At 41.6% G+C, this 15292-nt stretch overlaps 2 protein-coding genes across 12 annotated transcripts; one reads left to right on the top strand and one right to left on the bottom strand.

Moving 5' to 3' along the window:
* Positions 1-633: 633 nt before the first annotated feature.
* rfx1a (regulatory factor X, 1a (influences HLA class II expression)) lies at positions 634-11881 on the bottom strand. 10 transcript variants are annotated; one of them, XM_088317557.1, is made up of 19 exons: positions 11740-11881; positions 9313-9687; positions 8709-8821; positions 8528-8623; positions 7229-7326; positions 7074-7144; positions 6709-6998; positions 5723-5934; positions 5055-5174; positions 4841-4974; positions 4595-4713; positions 4382-4488; positions 3914-4065; positions 3572-3669; positions 3289-3438; positions 2993-3201; positions 2764-2917; positions 2625-2670; positions 634-2539 (listed from the first exon to the last, which is right to left on the bottom strand). In XM_088317557.1, the coding sequence occupies exons 2-19, from the start codon at positions 9665-9667 to the stop codon at positions 2379-2381; spliced, it is 2685 nt and encodes an 894-aa protein (XP_088173683.1). In that variant the 5' UTR covers positions 9668-9687; positions 11740-11881; the 3' UTR covers positions 634-2378. The 10 variants fall into 10 exon arrangements, with proteins under 10 accessions (XP_088173683.1, XP_088173675.1, XP_088173677.1 ...); XM_088317549.1 differs by having other exon boundaries at positions 6709-7144; XM_088317551.1 differs by having other exon boundaries at positions 5723-5904; positions 6709-7144.
* Positions 11882-13867: 1986 nt separating this feature from the next.
* LOC148322590 (relaxin-3-like) lies at positions 13868-15163 on the top strand. 2 transcript variants are annotated; one of them, XM_088317383.1, is made up of 2 exons: positions 13868-14412; positions 14568-15163. In XM_088317383.1, exons 1-2 carry the CDS (start codon positions 14253-14255, stop codon positions 14837-14839), a joined length of 432 nt encoding a protein of 143 aa, XP_088173509.1. In that variant the 5' UTR covers positions 13868-14252; the 3' UTR covers positions 14840-15163. The 2 variants fall into 2 exon arrangements, with proteins under 2 accessions (XP_088173509.1, XP_088173508.1); XM_088317382.1 differs by having other exon boundaries at positions 14565-15163.
* Positions 15164-15292: the final 129 nt, after the last annotated feature.

Raw genomic sequence — 15292 nt, 5'->3', positions numbered from 1 at the left:
AAAAAAAAAAAAAAAAACATTATTCCAGACGAGTGTTTCAAAAACGCGCCAGAGTCGTAGAGACGCAAGAGCGCCAAAGATACGTGACCCTTTGCGTCATTAATTCCACCAATCAGAGCAGAGAGCACAATTCGTCTTGGCTCGCCGTCGCTTGACCAAACTAAAGATGGCTCCGGCCTAGTGGCTCATTTGTATATCCGTAAAATGACAGCGACATCTAGAGTCTGTGAAGAATCATATTCATAAGACGCAAGACGCTGCGGTGGTTCTAAATATATATTATTATAACATTAATCAAAAACAAGACCGAGGTTTCATTTCTAAAAAGATATCAAATATTGGTTATCTATTTTCTTTCGCTAGCCTCTGGTCTCAAAATATGGAATATGGAATATTAACACAATTTTTCAACACCTACCATTTTTAAAGTTGCAATGACCGAACATTTTCTTCGTGTTTTTTGCTGTAGTGCAATGCTCTCTACGCAGCAGAAAAAAAATAATGCAGGAACTCGCAGCCGCAAGTCTGACACGCAGATTTCCAAGTATACTGATTGCTGAATTGTTTTTTAACTTAGTGTAAATTCAAGAATATGTTCAAAAAGGTGAACTTTTGAGAAAATGGAAGAAGGAATGCAATTTTAAAAAGTCTTTAATTAATATACTGTATTTAAAATTAAACATCTGAATTGCATTCTACCACCTCCAAAGGCACAGTCATACTAAAAGTAGACCAAATCCATAAAACACTGCCACTGAATATCTTTAGTTTACTGACTTTGTATTTTTTATAAGAAACAATACACTTTAAAAAAAAGACTAAACCTTTTACCCAACAATGAAATTTTTTTTAATCATCTACAGGCGTGATTTGTAATCAGCCGGAGTATAGATTTGGACTTCCTAAAAATCATAGATGTGCTGGTTTGAGGCTTCAAACAAGTAGGCTTACATTGTGACTCAAGTGTCAACGTAATACTAAATACAACACTACCATATGTCATTATTAACCAATCGTTACTGACAGCGTTTTCGAAGATGGATTTATGAAGCAAAACAAAGCCATTGGCAGGAATGCAATGATGTGGTGTGGGGGACAGGACAGGTTAAGCGTCACCACGCATTTCAAAACCACATGGGTGTGATGTTCATTTCCAATATGACACCTGCACCTCACAATTTAACACGCAATACTTCAAAGAAGTTTAAAAAGATCTCAACAGAACTGTATGGTAAGACAAGACGTGCAAAGAGGCTAGGTCTTAGCCCGTGTGTGGTTAAGTCATCGGATATGACATTAGGAGCGACAACAAAACATACAATCGAAAAAAAATAATAATAATTCACACAAGGGTTGTCTACAATGTGTGACATCACAGCACCTTACACTGCACAACAGGATCACTTAGTGACGATAAAATTGAAAAGAATGGAAAATTAAACAGTGGGATACATCACTGTTCTTACTCAGGCACGGAAAGATCATTTCGAACAAGGATCAAAGAAAACAGGCTTGGCACAGACAGAAACATATCATGAAAAGTGAGGACAAAATTATTTCCCAGAGGAAAATGAGGGCACGATAATGTTTGAAATCAAAACACTGAAGAAGCACTTGAAACCTAAATATGTGACAAACACTCAAAGATTTTTGCAGCAACACATAAGAGTCCTTATTCCACAGCTGAGGCTTTAATCTGTACAGGTGAGTAGCAGCTGTGACGGGCACTCCTCGAAAACACCAATGTCTCTTTACAGGCAGTAAATTGAGCATGTCTCCTGTGTAAAAATGAAAATCTTAGGAATCACTTGCGGGTGAAAAATGTGCCGTGACTCACAAACACACAATCAAACCTTCACACGATCTTCATTCAAATACACTGAAAAAACACAGTGGACTCACACACGACGAGCACACAATAACCTTCACAAATTTGACTTTCCTGCAAAAATTAAATTAAAAAAAAAAAAAAAAAGATTTGGCAGCCACTTAAAATCTCAAGTTCCGGTTATACACACTGTTCCTCTTTGCAGACACACACACAGCACAGTGGGTTCAATGATTCTTCAATTCAGCAGCGACCTTTTGTGAAAATATTGTCACGAGTTTCACAGACAGGAGACAGCCAGTGACAATGCAGAGACTGGGCAAAAAAATATTTTTACAAAACTACACCAACCAAAGTCGAAATGCACAGGGCATCATTTTGGTTTTGGGGGATCCGTTTCTTCCAAACCATTTATGGGTTAATTGAATCCATCAAACAAGTGTGTGACTGCATTAACCAGCGAGAAACAAACAGTAAGCAGGACAGACTGCAGCAAAACTGTGCACAACATTTACAATAGCCGTTTGTATATACACGTGTCTAACGCTGATTAGTTGTCAGCTGGTCCGGTAGTGAAGAGGACCCTCTGGTCTGTTCGGGCCAACTTGGCAGGAGGCTCCAGAGATTCGTCTCCTAAGACCACGGCATCAGACGGCAGGGACAGCTCCTGACTTTCCTCATCGCTTTCCTCCTCCTCTTCCTCTTCTTCTTCTGAACCACACGTGAATGAAAAGTTTCTTAGGACATGTTTGAGACGCAGCCAAAACGAGATACAGCTGTAAAGGAGCGCAATTACCTTTGTCACCATCCAGCAAGATTAGACCTCGTCCTAAACTGGCAAACTAAGCACAAGATGAAGGATTTGTTAGCCTGACGGCGTACATTATTATTTGTTGTGTCGTGTTTAGCCATGCCCGAGTGTGTGTGTGTGTTACCTCTCCCATGACGGCAATGGGGGTCTCTCCTTTGGCCTGGGCGACTCGATGCTCTATCAGGTAGTACATGTACTCGTCATACAGAAGGCGAATCAGGTGAAAGGAGCCAAAACTGGCAGCACTCCGCAGGGTAAGGTCCCGAATCACCATGGAACTGGAGAACAAGTGAGGGCACTTCAGCGGCTATGCAAATTGAAAACGCTCACACGTCGATTGCACTGTGCCACACCTGTAAAAGGACCACTTGAGCAGGAACAGCTTGGCAGCCTTTGGGAAGGTAGGGCTGTGTTGGTGGGGTTTTAACACCTGGGAAACCACACCATCCAACCAGGCGGCCCACTGCTCTAAGGAATTCTGCTGCTGGAGGGTCAGCTTAAAGTCCTGCTCCAGTCGTTGCACGACGCGGTCTTCACAGCGGCACACCCATGAGGCCTGCTCCTGCACATGTTGAACAGGATGAGGTCAGCATGATGATTAAAAACGGTCTGACAAGGTGAAACGTTTGCAGCATTAAGTTAAGCTTACCTGAACGTTAGCAAAATCAACACGGTTGAGGTCGGAGAGCATTTGGTTGATCTGGGCCGTGTTCTGGAGGACAGCACGAGCGGCCTGGGCCAAGTGGTTCAGACTGGTGTAGCGCCGCAGTGTCTGCGCAAATGCATTGGCTGATGTTACCTGACAGAAGAAGAAAAATACAAAAAAAAAAAAAGTACATTAATGATGTAACTGGTGCACACTGCTGTGTAAGAAGCGACTAATCATTTTCAATTTGAGCCCATCGTCACCACAAACAGAGCAGTCATTGTACCTTGATGCGAACCATTTCCTCAGGAATGTTCATCATCGCGTTGGTCAGCCAGCTTTCCAGGCTTTTGGCAAAGTTCCGGACGGCTTGAGTTAAGGCACCTGAGGTGCAGAAGGAATTCAGGTAATAAATCGCAAAAACAATCAATTAAGAGGACTGTTTAATTTAAAGATGAAAGTCAGATGTCTTCGCAAGAAAAATGGGCTACAACACACAGAGATTGCTTCACAGTTTTTTTTTCGTATTTCAAAGTCTGATAAATGACGGGGTGGGGGAGTAAGTAAACTTATATACCGACAGACTTTACAAATTAGCTACACAGCCACGCTTCTTTCGATGTCTTACTGGGGATTGGCCTGAGGACATCAGGGATGAGGATTTCCACCAGGCCCTGATAGAGGCTGTTGTCACAGTCGCGGCTCCAGCGCAGCACCGGGTCATACTTGCACAGCAGCACCAGGCAGGATTTTGGGAGACGCTTTTCTGATTCATCGTGACTGGTAACATATACGGAGCTTTGATTCATATATTTCTCTCTCTAAAAATGTCTTTTGTCATTTTCAAATGTTAGCCCAAACATCCTGCGTTACCACAATCGGCGGTTGATTTGCATAACGACGACATTGGTTAAAATGACTCAATAAGTCACTATACAGCACACTTCCTTTTTTCGATTTTGTAACAGGCATGATTCACGTGAGTATCAGCACGGGGAAGCTAGACTGAAAAAAAAATGCAAAGCCTAAGCCGTCACATGCTGATATGGCCTCATGTAAAACGGGGATCACGTTGGAAGAAATCCGGACTACTCACACAGCCAGTGTGGCATCTCCAGCCTGACTCTGACTGAACCTCCAGAAGCTTTTCCAAAGCGTCTCCACTAAGGTAAATTGAAGATTGACCATCACGTCCAGTATGGCCTGACAAAGAAAAAAAGGCATCATAGCACAGCTTCGGTTCGACAAAACATCATGAAATGATTTGATGTATTGGAACCAGCTAACCTGATTCCTCTCACTTCATTACCTCACAGTGTTCTCTGTAGAGCAGCTGAAAGCTCTTTATGTGATCCAGTTCAATACCCTCGGGCGGGGACTTCCCCTGGAGGTCAATATCTGGGAACTCGGGAAGTGTTCTGGTTGCATCTGACCCAAAGGACACGTGAGATGAAAACTCAATTAGAAAGGTCAAAAGAAGATGGAAGATGATTTGCGTTCACAATTAGACAATAAGACGGCTTCCGTTTACCGCCACTCAAAGAAAATAACCAACCAAGGAACTGCTGGTACTGCTGAACCTGCGTGCTGATGTCCACCTGTCCAGAACCTTGCTGCTGAAGTTGCTGCTGTCCTGCTCCCGAAGCCGTCCCATTGGTCATTCCTTCCACTTTATGCACAGGCTTCAACCTGATTGGACAAGAAGAAAGCAATACAGCCATGATTGAAACAATTCATCCAGAAATATTGGAAATAAATATCGCCTGTACCTCTGTTTTTGAGAGAAGGGCTGCTGCCTCATAGCCAGATGTTGTTGATCTTCCATTAGGCGGAGAAGAGAAGAGCCGGCCTTGATTCTTAGACCATAGTAATGGTATTTGGAATTTCCCCTGTAAGGTACAGCAAAGGTCATTCATTTCACAAATTGAATGGATTTGGAAAAACAAATAGCCCAGAAGAGGTGGTTATGTAACTTAACTGCCGGAGAAAAAAAACGACTACACGGTAGAACTTGGTTTGATTTCAGATGTAAATTTCATAGGAGATGAACAAATGAAAGAACGGAGTCTCTCCTCCGGTGTCAAACTCACAAATGCTGTGTTTTCATCACAGCCCACGTTCCCTCCCACGCAAAGAATATTTTCCAAGGCTTTTAGATATGGCACACAATTTATCTCCTCGGGTGGATGCCACAGTATTACAGAAACAAAAATGTAGGCACAACTTGAGAACTTGCCTGCGTCTACATTTAATGCAAACAAGTTGTCTAACCAGATAAAATGTGAGTCACGCGGCTCGTTACTGACGTTCATCAAGAGAGTGGGTGCTCAATATGTAGCATCACATTCGAATCAGGAAGCCTGTTGCCAGTCGTCTGTTTCTTCTGAAAAGGTTCTAAACGCTTCTACATGTGCTTAAATTCAATGACACATCTTACCGCGTGCCAAGGCGTCGTGTACGTAGTCCCATGAAAACAGATCGAATGAGTTTCCCGAAAGAGGCAGCATTAACCGGCTCGAGTTTCTGCTCCTGGCAATGCAGCAGATAGTGGCAGTAGAGGGTCGAGCGTGGCAAACTGACTCCTTCGGCAGTTTCGTAGTTGTCCAGCAACCACTGTACCTGACCCGCAGGCAAGGGAAACGCAGGAGACTGATGCAATTAGCAACGATAAAGCATTCAAACATTAAAAAGAAAAACAATTTACCAAACACAGTCTACACTACTCACAAAAAGTTAGACTGGGCTTTTGGGTAAAGGTCAAGAAAAGTTGACCTTCAAAGGTTTGTAGTGTATTTTAGGTTCATCCCAAAAAGCCCAACATTCCTTGTTTTTGGTCAGTAGTGTAAATATAAATGCTTATGGAATATATACACTTCATGCACATGTATTTCCGCTTCAATATGCAGACAAGAAACAGTTAAAGTTTGCAGATCATTTTGAAATGAAAACACAAATACCTTTGTGTGCGTGCCGTGGCTTACAACATTGGTATGCAATGAATTAATGACCTGGAAAACTGATGGAATGTCGGCCAGACATAAGTTGCTCACCATTATCATATGGAATTCTATATGATTGGAAATGGCAAATTTTGGGGCATTTCAAGGCAAATCAAAGTTGCCCCTGCACATGCACTGCAATGGTATGAAAGCAATGGAGTCATGATTTGTTGGGGTTTTTTTTTGTTTGTTTGTTTTTTGCTGGAAATCACAGTTAAAAATATGGTAATGCTTCAGTAGCCTCAAATGGGATCAACAACAGAAAGATTGTATTGTACAGGGATGAACTACAATTCTCTAGTGGTGGTAATCTCCATATTTGTAATTGTGCTTTCCACTTGGCGACAACAGTGCACGCCACCAAAGAGTTGTGCGAATGAAAACAGAATGAAAAGAAATTCCTTCGCTTGGAGCCTCTGCATACCTTCTTGTCTGCCGACGGCACGCTACTCTCCTCGCCCTCTGTTATACTCACAGTGGCCGGGGAGGCGCGGGCGGTGTGCGAGTAGCTCTGACTGTTGCCGGTCGACCCGCCGCTGCTACTGCTGCTGCTGCTGCCCAACATGTAACCACCTTGGATCACATAACTTCCTGCGGCACCACCATTAGTGCCTGTCCCATCCCCTGACCCATTGGTGGTACCACCCGCGGATACCACCGTGGTCCCGCCCCCTGTTGCACTGCTGGGCTGAGCCACAAACATGGACACGGCTCCTGTTGTGCCAGTGGTCACGGAGACAGTTAGAGGCGTACTAGGGGTGGAGGCCTGAGTGCCTGAGGTTGGCTGACCTTCATAATACTGGCCAGCAGTGGTCTGGGTGTACAGGGCAGTGTCAGTATAAGGGAAGGTGCCGGAACGACTGGATGGGAGATTGAAAGAAATGTTAGAGACACGAGAAGTGAAACCGGGAAAGTAAAGATGTTATATAGGAAATGATTCTAACATAGTGCTGGTGGTGTAGTTGGCATCTCCTCCTTCCACATACTGCACCTGATTGGTGTACACATGTTGCACCTGCACTGGTGCAAGCTGTTGTTGGACCTATGGGAACACAAATGAACATTTGTTTCTAAAATCTCAAGATGTTTTATACATAATATATAATCGGATTATCTAATAGCTGGTATTTTTTTTTTTTAACATATCAACACATTACAACATAGACAAAGATAATGACATTTGTTGCCCCTCCCACTAAACAAACTGTCTGATTTTGCTAATTTTTTTTGTCTCTGTTGTAAAGTTAAACAAATACTAAATTAAAAGTAATAAAATAGTAAAACAGTCAAATATTTGTGTGGAATTCTACCCTTATTTTAATAAGCATTAGAAATTATTTTTTTAATTAATCGGTTATCAGAATGTTATTCTGGTATTTATTGTAATCTGTAACAGCCTAAAAACAAAATTGGCATCATTCTTGACCTCTCAGTGGTGCCTTGAGATACAAGTAACCCGACTCCAGAGTTTTTCCAGATACAAGCAGTCATTCTGGCAATTTTTGTGCGAGCGCGAACATGGGATTTGAGCAGACAAGCGTTTTGCGTCGTTGTGGGCATGAAGTCGATTAGAGGCGGCTCCTCAAATTAACTTTAAAACCGTCATGAGAGTGGCCCATAGTCTTTGACCGACTGATTTGCTGGAGTCTGTGTAAGAGATTGAAGCGTGCAAAGCACATTTATAACGATGGATGTAAAGTTGGCCAGGGTGTTGACAGATCTGCAAAGTGGTCATTTGCAGCCCGTCCTCCACCCCAATCGTACGTATTAGTGTGTTGCCATTCATTTCAATGGGGAAAGAAGATTTGTTATATGAGTGGCGTAAGTTACGAGCATGGTTTCCGGAATGAATTTTAATCGTATCTCAAGTCATCACTGTACTTTAAAATGGTCCCGAACTTATGAACAACTTCAACTTCATAGCTGCTATCTCCCTTATGTCTCTGACCTACTTGGTTGTAGCTGGTATCAGTAGGCAGCGGAGTCTTTCTCCATGTGCATAGAGAACCAGTAGAACGGCTGCTTATAGAGAATGTCGTCCACTGGGATCTAGATGAGTTTGCCCGTCTGCAGTCTGCTCTGGAGCCTAAGCGCTGTCCTACACTGCATGATGCCATTCTTCCATAGATTCTGCTCTCTGACTAATCCTCTGCTAAGAAGGTGCTAAATGCCACCACGTGGATGATGTAGATAATAAAATTCAACTGTATATCATGTTTCAGACGTTATAATGATGACCTTACCTCAGGGCTGATATGAACTGGCTGTAGACTGGTGACATTGAGCTGTGTGCCGGGCTCAGTCTTGGCTATCTGCGAGGTGGCCTGGACTACTGACCTCTGTGCAAACAAAGATATGAGGAGCTCTATGGCGGGGTGCAAGGGAAAACATACAAAAGGTGTTTTGCACAAATGGCCTCTTTACCTGCTGGGCTGTTTGGACCTGCTGAACGACCTGCGTGGGAACTCCGGTCTGCACGACAGCTGGAGGGGAACTGGAGTCGGATACACTGTCGCTTGAGTGAAGGGAGCCCTCTGCTAGACAAATAAGATGTAGAAGTTGGAAACGACAAGATGTTAATATGCAATTTCCTTTGAGCATTAGTGCTATGTAACATTTCTCCTTTTCTTGGTCATTTTTTTTTAACGATCCCTGATTCTCAATATCAGCTATTATTATTGATGTAGCAGGTGCACAATTTAATTCATAATGTATGTTGTGTTCTTTATCATAACTTCCTGTTTAAGTAATGAAAATATATGATGTATAAATGATGTACGTTTGTAGGTCTGGGGAGTAACTGAATTAAAAACGTTTTTGGGAGTAAAACAGTTTGGGAAATCCTGCTTTAAAAATTAATCAGATAATGTGTAGTGTGGTGGATTTCTGCTGTTTTCTCCCATGCACATCTTGTTGCAGAATGAGGAAAGGTTGTGTGAAATATCACCATTTATTATGCATCACGTTATAATCGCACTAGTCTGTGTCTTGATGTGGACGTACAGAGCTAAAAGGTGAGGCGCATTACCTGTAACTGTCACAACGATGTACTGAGGAGCACTTTGGCCATTTCCAGACTGTGTGGGGGAGCCTTGGATTTCTGCTGTTACATAATGTGTCTGTGCAGGCTGGGTCTGAGCAGCGGACTGGTTTTGACTTCCAGCACTGGGCTTCTGAGTACTGATGGAAGTGGCTTGTTCACTGGGTGCAGTCTGCGCTGTCGGGGTGACAACTGTAGGGGTAACCACAGTGGTCTGAATCTCAGCCAGGAACTGAGGGGCAGTTGCTGATGTGGAGCTGGCATCAGGCTGTCCAGATGTGACAACAGACCCTTGAGGTGGGGCTGTTGGCTGGATCTCGCCCACATAGCCCGAGGTGGCCATTACACTGCTGGGTAATTGCCCTGAAAGCAGGAAACAAGTAAATGTATATATCTTAGGGATATGTACTGGCTCCTAAGAGTTCAATTCTGCATGGAAAAGACAGCATGCATGCTGAATACAGACAACCCGAAGCCTCTTTTCCTTTTAGTAGCATAAAGTAATCAATAATTAAGTAATTTAGACTAGAGTGTAGTTTGTCAAATACAATAGGGAACATATGAGCAATGGCAGCTATTCTAATGTTACATTATTACCTTTCCACATCAAGTCCCTTGAAATCAGGCATTTGAAATTGAAGTTGGAGGCAGTGGAGTAATTTCCCTCATTTTCTCCCAGGATACACTTATGTTTGTGAAATACTGCTTTCCATTTAATGATACAGCTAATTTGGAAGTCACCAGCGAGGAGGAGCATCAGTAGTGTCTTATTACCTGTAATGTGATCACACTGCCTCTTAACTATGGTACAAGGTAGCAAAGAAATATAAGGCATTGCTGATTATTGTGCGCCTTTGAAAGAAAAAAGGTTTTTAACAATCTATGGATGTCCAATATACAATATAACTTCATTTAAATTAACACTATTAGGTGTTAGTTTTACTTTGATTAATTTTAGTGAACTTTATATTGGTGTTTAATCAGTCTTATCAGGAGTGCCACGGGAAATTATCTGCTTTATTATTCCGACAACAGATTCTACTTTTACTTAAGTAACTATATTTTTGTATAGTCAACAGAGGTTACGCACCAGTTAAACAGCACTTGTGTTGTTGTTTTTTTCACTGAATGCTTATTTTGATCATGTAATTATTTGTTGGATTGGTTTTTACTTTTACTGGAGTCATATTATTCTGAAGCATTCGTACGCTTAAGTACAATATTTTGCAGCTGTACCCATCTTTGTCTCAAAATTTTTTGTCTAGCACAATTTATGTCACTAGTCACTATGTCAGTGATGTATAAAGAAAGTTTAGGCAGAATACAATCCTAACCTGTTGCCAGTCATGCCGCAGAATTTCCTTAAAACTTAACAGGCTCGGATTTCATAGTAAGCACATTTAAACTGAGAAGAGATCATCATCCTTTGTGTGTAAACGTACTTCTTGTGACATTTTTGTTTGGTGGTGTGCCATGAGATTTTTCTAATTTAAAATACGTCCCCCCTTGGCTCAATACGTGTTAGGAAACACCAACTCGGCAAGAGGCGACTGGGCCCAAAAGTGGATTTCAAACTCCAAAAACACCCCACTCTTTGACAAAAAAGGTGACTTGAGAATCACAACGCAAGCATTTCAAGACAAACAATAGCATTGCTTCTTCCGTCAAATGTTACGCAGAAAAATGATTCCACGTTCTTATGTACTACAACTAGGAAGCATATAGGACACCCACACAGACGCTTTCTTTTGCCACGCCTCTTCAATCGTCAATGTCCGCCACATGCCCTAGCAGGCTGCCTCTCTTCGCTATTAAGAAATTAATAAAATGAAGACACCACGTTCGTTTCGCGATCTCAACACTATCGTATTGTTTATTCGCACGTTCTTCGAATCTTGGCCATCGTAAATCGGCACCTCTTTGTGTAGCTACCTAACGCTACGCTTGTTGAGACGCAGTTGAATCCGCGTTGTAGGAAATGGACAAATACAACAGCGACACACTGCACGGCTAAGTCGGAAGTCGCAAATATAACGACGCGGGGGGTTAAAATCAACACGAGCCAGGTGTGGCGTGACTCTACTGGCGGCGAATAGCTCTCCAACAGTGCACCAGAGCGCCTCAACAACCGCCATTTTGTAACTGTTACCTTTCGCTTTTGACATCGCCATAACAACGGCCCGCAGCATCCGTGGCTGCGTCGTCACGGCATTCAGACTGACAAGCCAAAGACGAGTGGGCGCAAATGGCCACACTGTGGAAAGCCACGCGACATATAATCGTCATTACGGCTAGTTTGCAGCGTAATATTAGAATCCAGCTGCCTGACAGAAACAAGGGTTAAAAAAGAAAGAAGCTCGCTACATTTCATCCTGCAATGGGCGTAAAATATGTCATGTGCGTCATGGGCTTCACCTGTGATTCCACGTGTGTATTTCCCGGCGTTAATAGCTCTTCTTTTAAATTTATGGCCGATTCAGTCGTTGTTGTTGTTGATTCTCGTTGCCGGGTTCTTGTCGCCAGGGCTACCGTGGCTATGGCGCTTCGTCCTCACCAGGGCAACTGTTGCTACCCACCCCGCTCCCTTTCCTCCCCCCTGCAGGCCTCTGATTGGTTGTCTCCGACCAAATTCTCTTAAAGTGATAGTCTTTTACATTTTTGCCGACAAAGCCCGATACGCCCATTTCCCCGAATTGTCCCTAAGCAGAGACAATACCGTTCTAGTCATCGAAATAAAGTTAGTCTAATTGAATATTTACCCAAGTCATTTTCTTTTTAATTTTTGGAGAAGAAAAGGAAATAAAAAAATAAACAAAAAGGAAGATCCCAGTTGCCTCAGTTCAACCTTTGCAAATTAATTACCATGAAAAATTTACGCAGACAGAAAGAAAATATTCTAGCTAGCACATTTTAATTTGTGGAAGCTCAACATCACATTATAACGAGATATATTTCATATTTTAACAATGTAAGTAATGACATAGTAATAAGGTGGTTAGTAAGTTACACGTTAAAACATGATAAGTTTGACTTCCGAAAAACAAAGTATACAAAGTACAAAATATTTTTATACACTTGACCTGATTTTTTACAATAGGCAACCAACAAGTGACATTTACAACTACTGTTGACTTATTTAGAGTTTTCAATTGACATAACGTACATTTTTTTAGAATGTGAGATAGCTAGCGTACCTTGAGAGAGCACATGCAAGCAGCGGGGGCACATGCAAACTCTATGCAGAAAGGCCGCAGCTTCGATTCAAAGCTCAAACCGCAGAGATGTGAGGTAGTTTTACAAACCACAAGGACACCATGCTGCTCCCATCACAACAACAACACTCTTCAGCTTGCCACTCACTATGAGCCTTACACTAAAACAAAACCTGTATGCACACTAACGGTAGCAGTGAAACCAGCATCGTACTCCAAACCCGAGTGCATCATAGTATTGTAACAAGGCACACTGCTCTCTACATTTATCAATTTATGTAACGACTTTGGCTTGAGTATGTCAATATAATGCACTTTAATGCATTTGTGGTTTCACATTTAAGTTTGGCCGGAAAGTAACATCTTTACTCATATTAAATATTTACTTTCAGAATAAATTAGAAAAAAAACCTGTGTGGCTCCTAATGGTAATCAGCATGACGGTCTCAAAAGTTCTGAATGTTGTTTGCTTTGTGCTTTCATTCCAAAAACATGCACATTAAGTTAGTTAAAAACCAGCATGTCCATAGATGAGAATATGAGTGTGAATAATTATTTATGTCACGCAATTGACTGGCAGCCAGTCCGGGTGTAACCTACCTCTCAGGCAAGGTCATCTGAGATAGGCCTCAACTCACCTGCTGCGACCTTAGTGATGACAAGCAGTATAGAAAATGAATGGGTGCTTATTAACTTCGTCATATTACTCCCGAGCAACATAGATAAATTGACCGTGTGTGACTTTTATGACTCACTTTTTAATGAATGTCCGACTTAAAATGCCATTTTCTTTCCTTGCCATTGTCATATTAATTACAAATTCATCATGCTATTGTAATTTTCCAAATGAAAGACATTTGACTAGTGGCTCCACAGATAAAAGCTGTTTTATTTTTGTGTGACTCATAACTCGAGTTCTATGTTATCGGACTTTGAAAATGTCAACAATAATGGCTCTGTTCTCTCTGCTCACCTTTCGGTTAAAGATTTGGCAGGATAAAAGTCATGTACAAGAGCACAAGGTGGTAATGTGGTTCAAACTGGTTTAATATATTAACATATTATTATTGTAACGTTGGTGAGGGTATTTAGATTTTCAGGAACTACTTTTGTATTGATTTGACTTTTTTACTTATTCCTGAAATAATTAAACGTCAAGTAATAATTGAGAGAGCTAAACAGAATATGCACTCACTCACCATTATTAAGTCACAATATAATAAAATTCAACACAAGAGAACCTTTTGAGCGTATGCGTGAGAGATGTTTCAAATGGGACATGAAAAATTACATTCTTGCAAATCATGTTCATATTTTGTTTATTATGCCGCTCAAGTCAGTTGAGTTGATCACATGATTAGTCTCATTGTGATCCTCGTAAATTTACCCGCAATTCATGATTAGGGCATGTTTTTCATATGAAAATGGGGGACAAGAAAGGTGACAAAAACACTTGAGGTGCTTCCGACCTTTGGTCCGCTTTTTATTCTTTATAAAGGTCTCGGACTGTATCTCCCTTTCGAATCTTCTGCACTCTCGGATGACGCTGCATGCGCAATATGAATGTCCCCCTTATAGGGCTTCAGACTGCTTTATAAACCTCGCTTGGGTCACTCACATAGTCAAAGCTGTTGCAGATAGGGAAACAGAAATCGAATTGTTGCACAGCACAAATCATTCGCACTTGTAGCACTGCTTTTATTTCCTTGGAGTAATATGTGGAAAGTTATGCTTCTGGCTCTGTGTCTGCTGGCAAATGAAGTTCAGCCTATGGACAACCCAATTTATGGCGTCAAGCTCTGTGGTCGCGAGTTCATACGATCAGTCATCTTCACTTGTGGCGGCTCACGATGGAGACGATCGCTCGGAACCTCAGGTGAGATGCTGACTTTGTCTATTATGTAAATAAGTAGTTGGGGTTTCACATCTTTTGCTTACAGCTATACAATGATTTATTATTTGCAATTGTAGTGCTCTGTCATTTGTAGAATTCCTTTGAAAGTCAACCTTTTACTCATTTTACTACAGCAGAAGACCTATTCAGCTCCCATCAAGAGTCCTCGGAGGAACTGCGTCACAATCCTGTGATGGAGAGTTTACTTCACAGAAACAGAGATCTGGATTTCATTCCAAGTGAAAACCAAGACAGAATCTTCAGTCGGCCAACTCGTTCTTTTATCACGGAAGAGATTCTTGAAGCTCTGAGGAAGGCAGATCGCAAGGGCCGGGATGTGGTGTTGGGTCTTTCCAATGCATGCTGCAAGTGGGGCTGCAGCAAGAGTGAGATCAGTTCCCTTTGCTGAGAACTGAATACAAAAATTGCATACACAGGCTTAGTCATGTTATTGTATATTATTAAAACTAAACACACACGTGAATGTAAGTTTTTTCTTATGAACCTTTGGTAACTTTATATTAGCTTAAAAACACTGAGCTGTTTTTTTTTTTGTCGGGTGGATGAACTGTATCAAAATGACGTTATATGTGTGTTTCATGTGACATTCAATGCTTTAATAACACTTTTTCTATCATGATTGTGTTGTAAAACAATTAATAAATATCTTTGGTGTTTGTGTTACCAGCTGGTTCGCAAAGTTGTTCAATGTAGCTTTTTACACCTCCAGACAATTTGCAGGCTTTGATTAATCTAACATGCATATTTTTGGAATGTAAGAGAAAATCGAATTGATTAGAAAAGTATGTAATACATAAAAAAAAAATCCAGATTGTGGAGTAATTAAATAATAAAAGGGCGC

Source organism: Idiotropiscis lumnitzeri, chromosome 15 (assembly GCF_059441095.1).
Source record: "Idiotropiscis lumnitzeri isolate Australia: NSW breed Sydney's pygmy pipehorse chromosome 15, RoL_Ilum_1.0, whole genome shotgun sequence".
NCBI lineage: Eukaryota > Metazoa > Chordata > Actinopteri > Syngnathiformes > Syngnathidae > Idiotropiscis > Idiotropiscis lumnitzeri.
The sequence above is the reverse complement of the archived record's forward strand: the minus strand, read 5'-3'. Positions and strand labels throughout refer to the sequence as shown.

What these genes read in the sequence shown, in the direction of transcription:
- rfx1a (XM_088317549.1), bottom strand. Translation starts at nt 9,667, where the DNA reads ATGGCCACCTCGGGCTATGTGGGCGAGATCCAGCCAACAGCCCCACCT. An exon ending in AACTACACCACCAGCACTAT is followed by an intron (nt 7,145 to 7,228) that starts GTTAGAATCATT and finishes TCTCCCATCCAG; the next exon opens with TCGTTCCGGCACCTTCCCTT. An exon ending in CCATTGCCGTCATGGGAGAG is followed by an intron (nt 2,671 to 2,763) that starts GTAACACACACA and finishes TCTTGTGCTTAG; the next exon opens with TTTGCCAGTTTAGGACGAGG.
- LOC148322590 (XM_088317382.1), top strand. Translation starts at nt 14,253, where the DNA reads ATGTGGAAAGTTATGCTTCTGGCTCTGTGTCTGCTGGCAAATGAAGTT. An exon ending in ACGATCGCTCGGAACCTCAG is followed by an intron (nt 14,413 to 14,564) that starts GTGAGATGCTGA and finishes ATTTTACTACAG; the next exon opens with CAGAAGACCTATTCAGCTCC.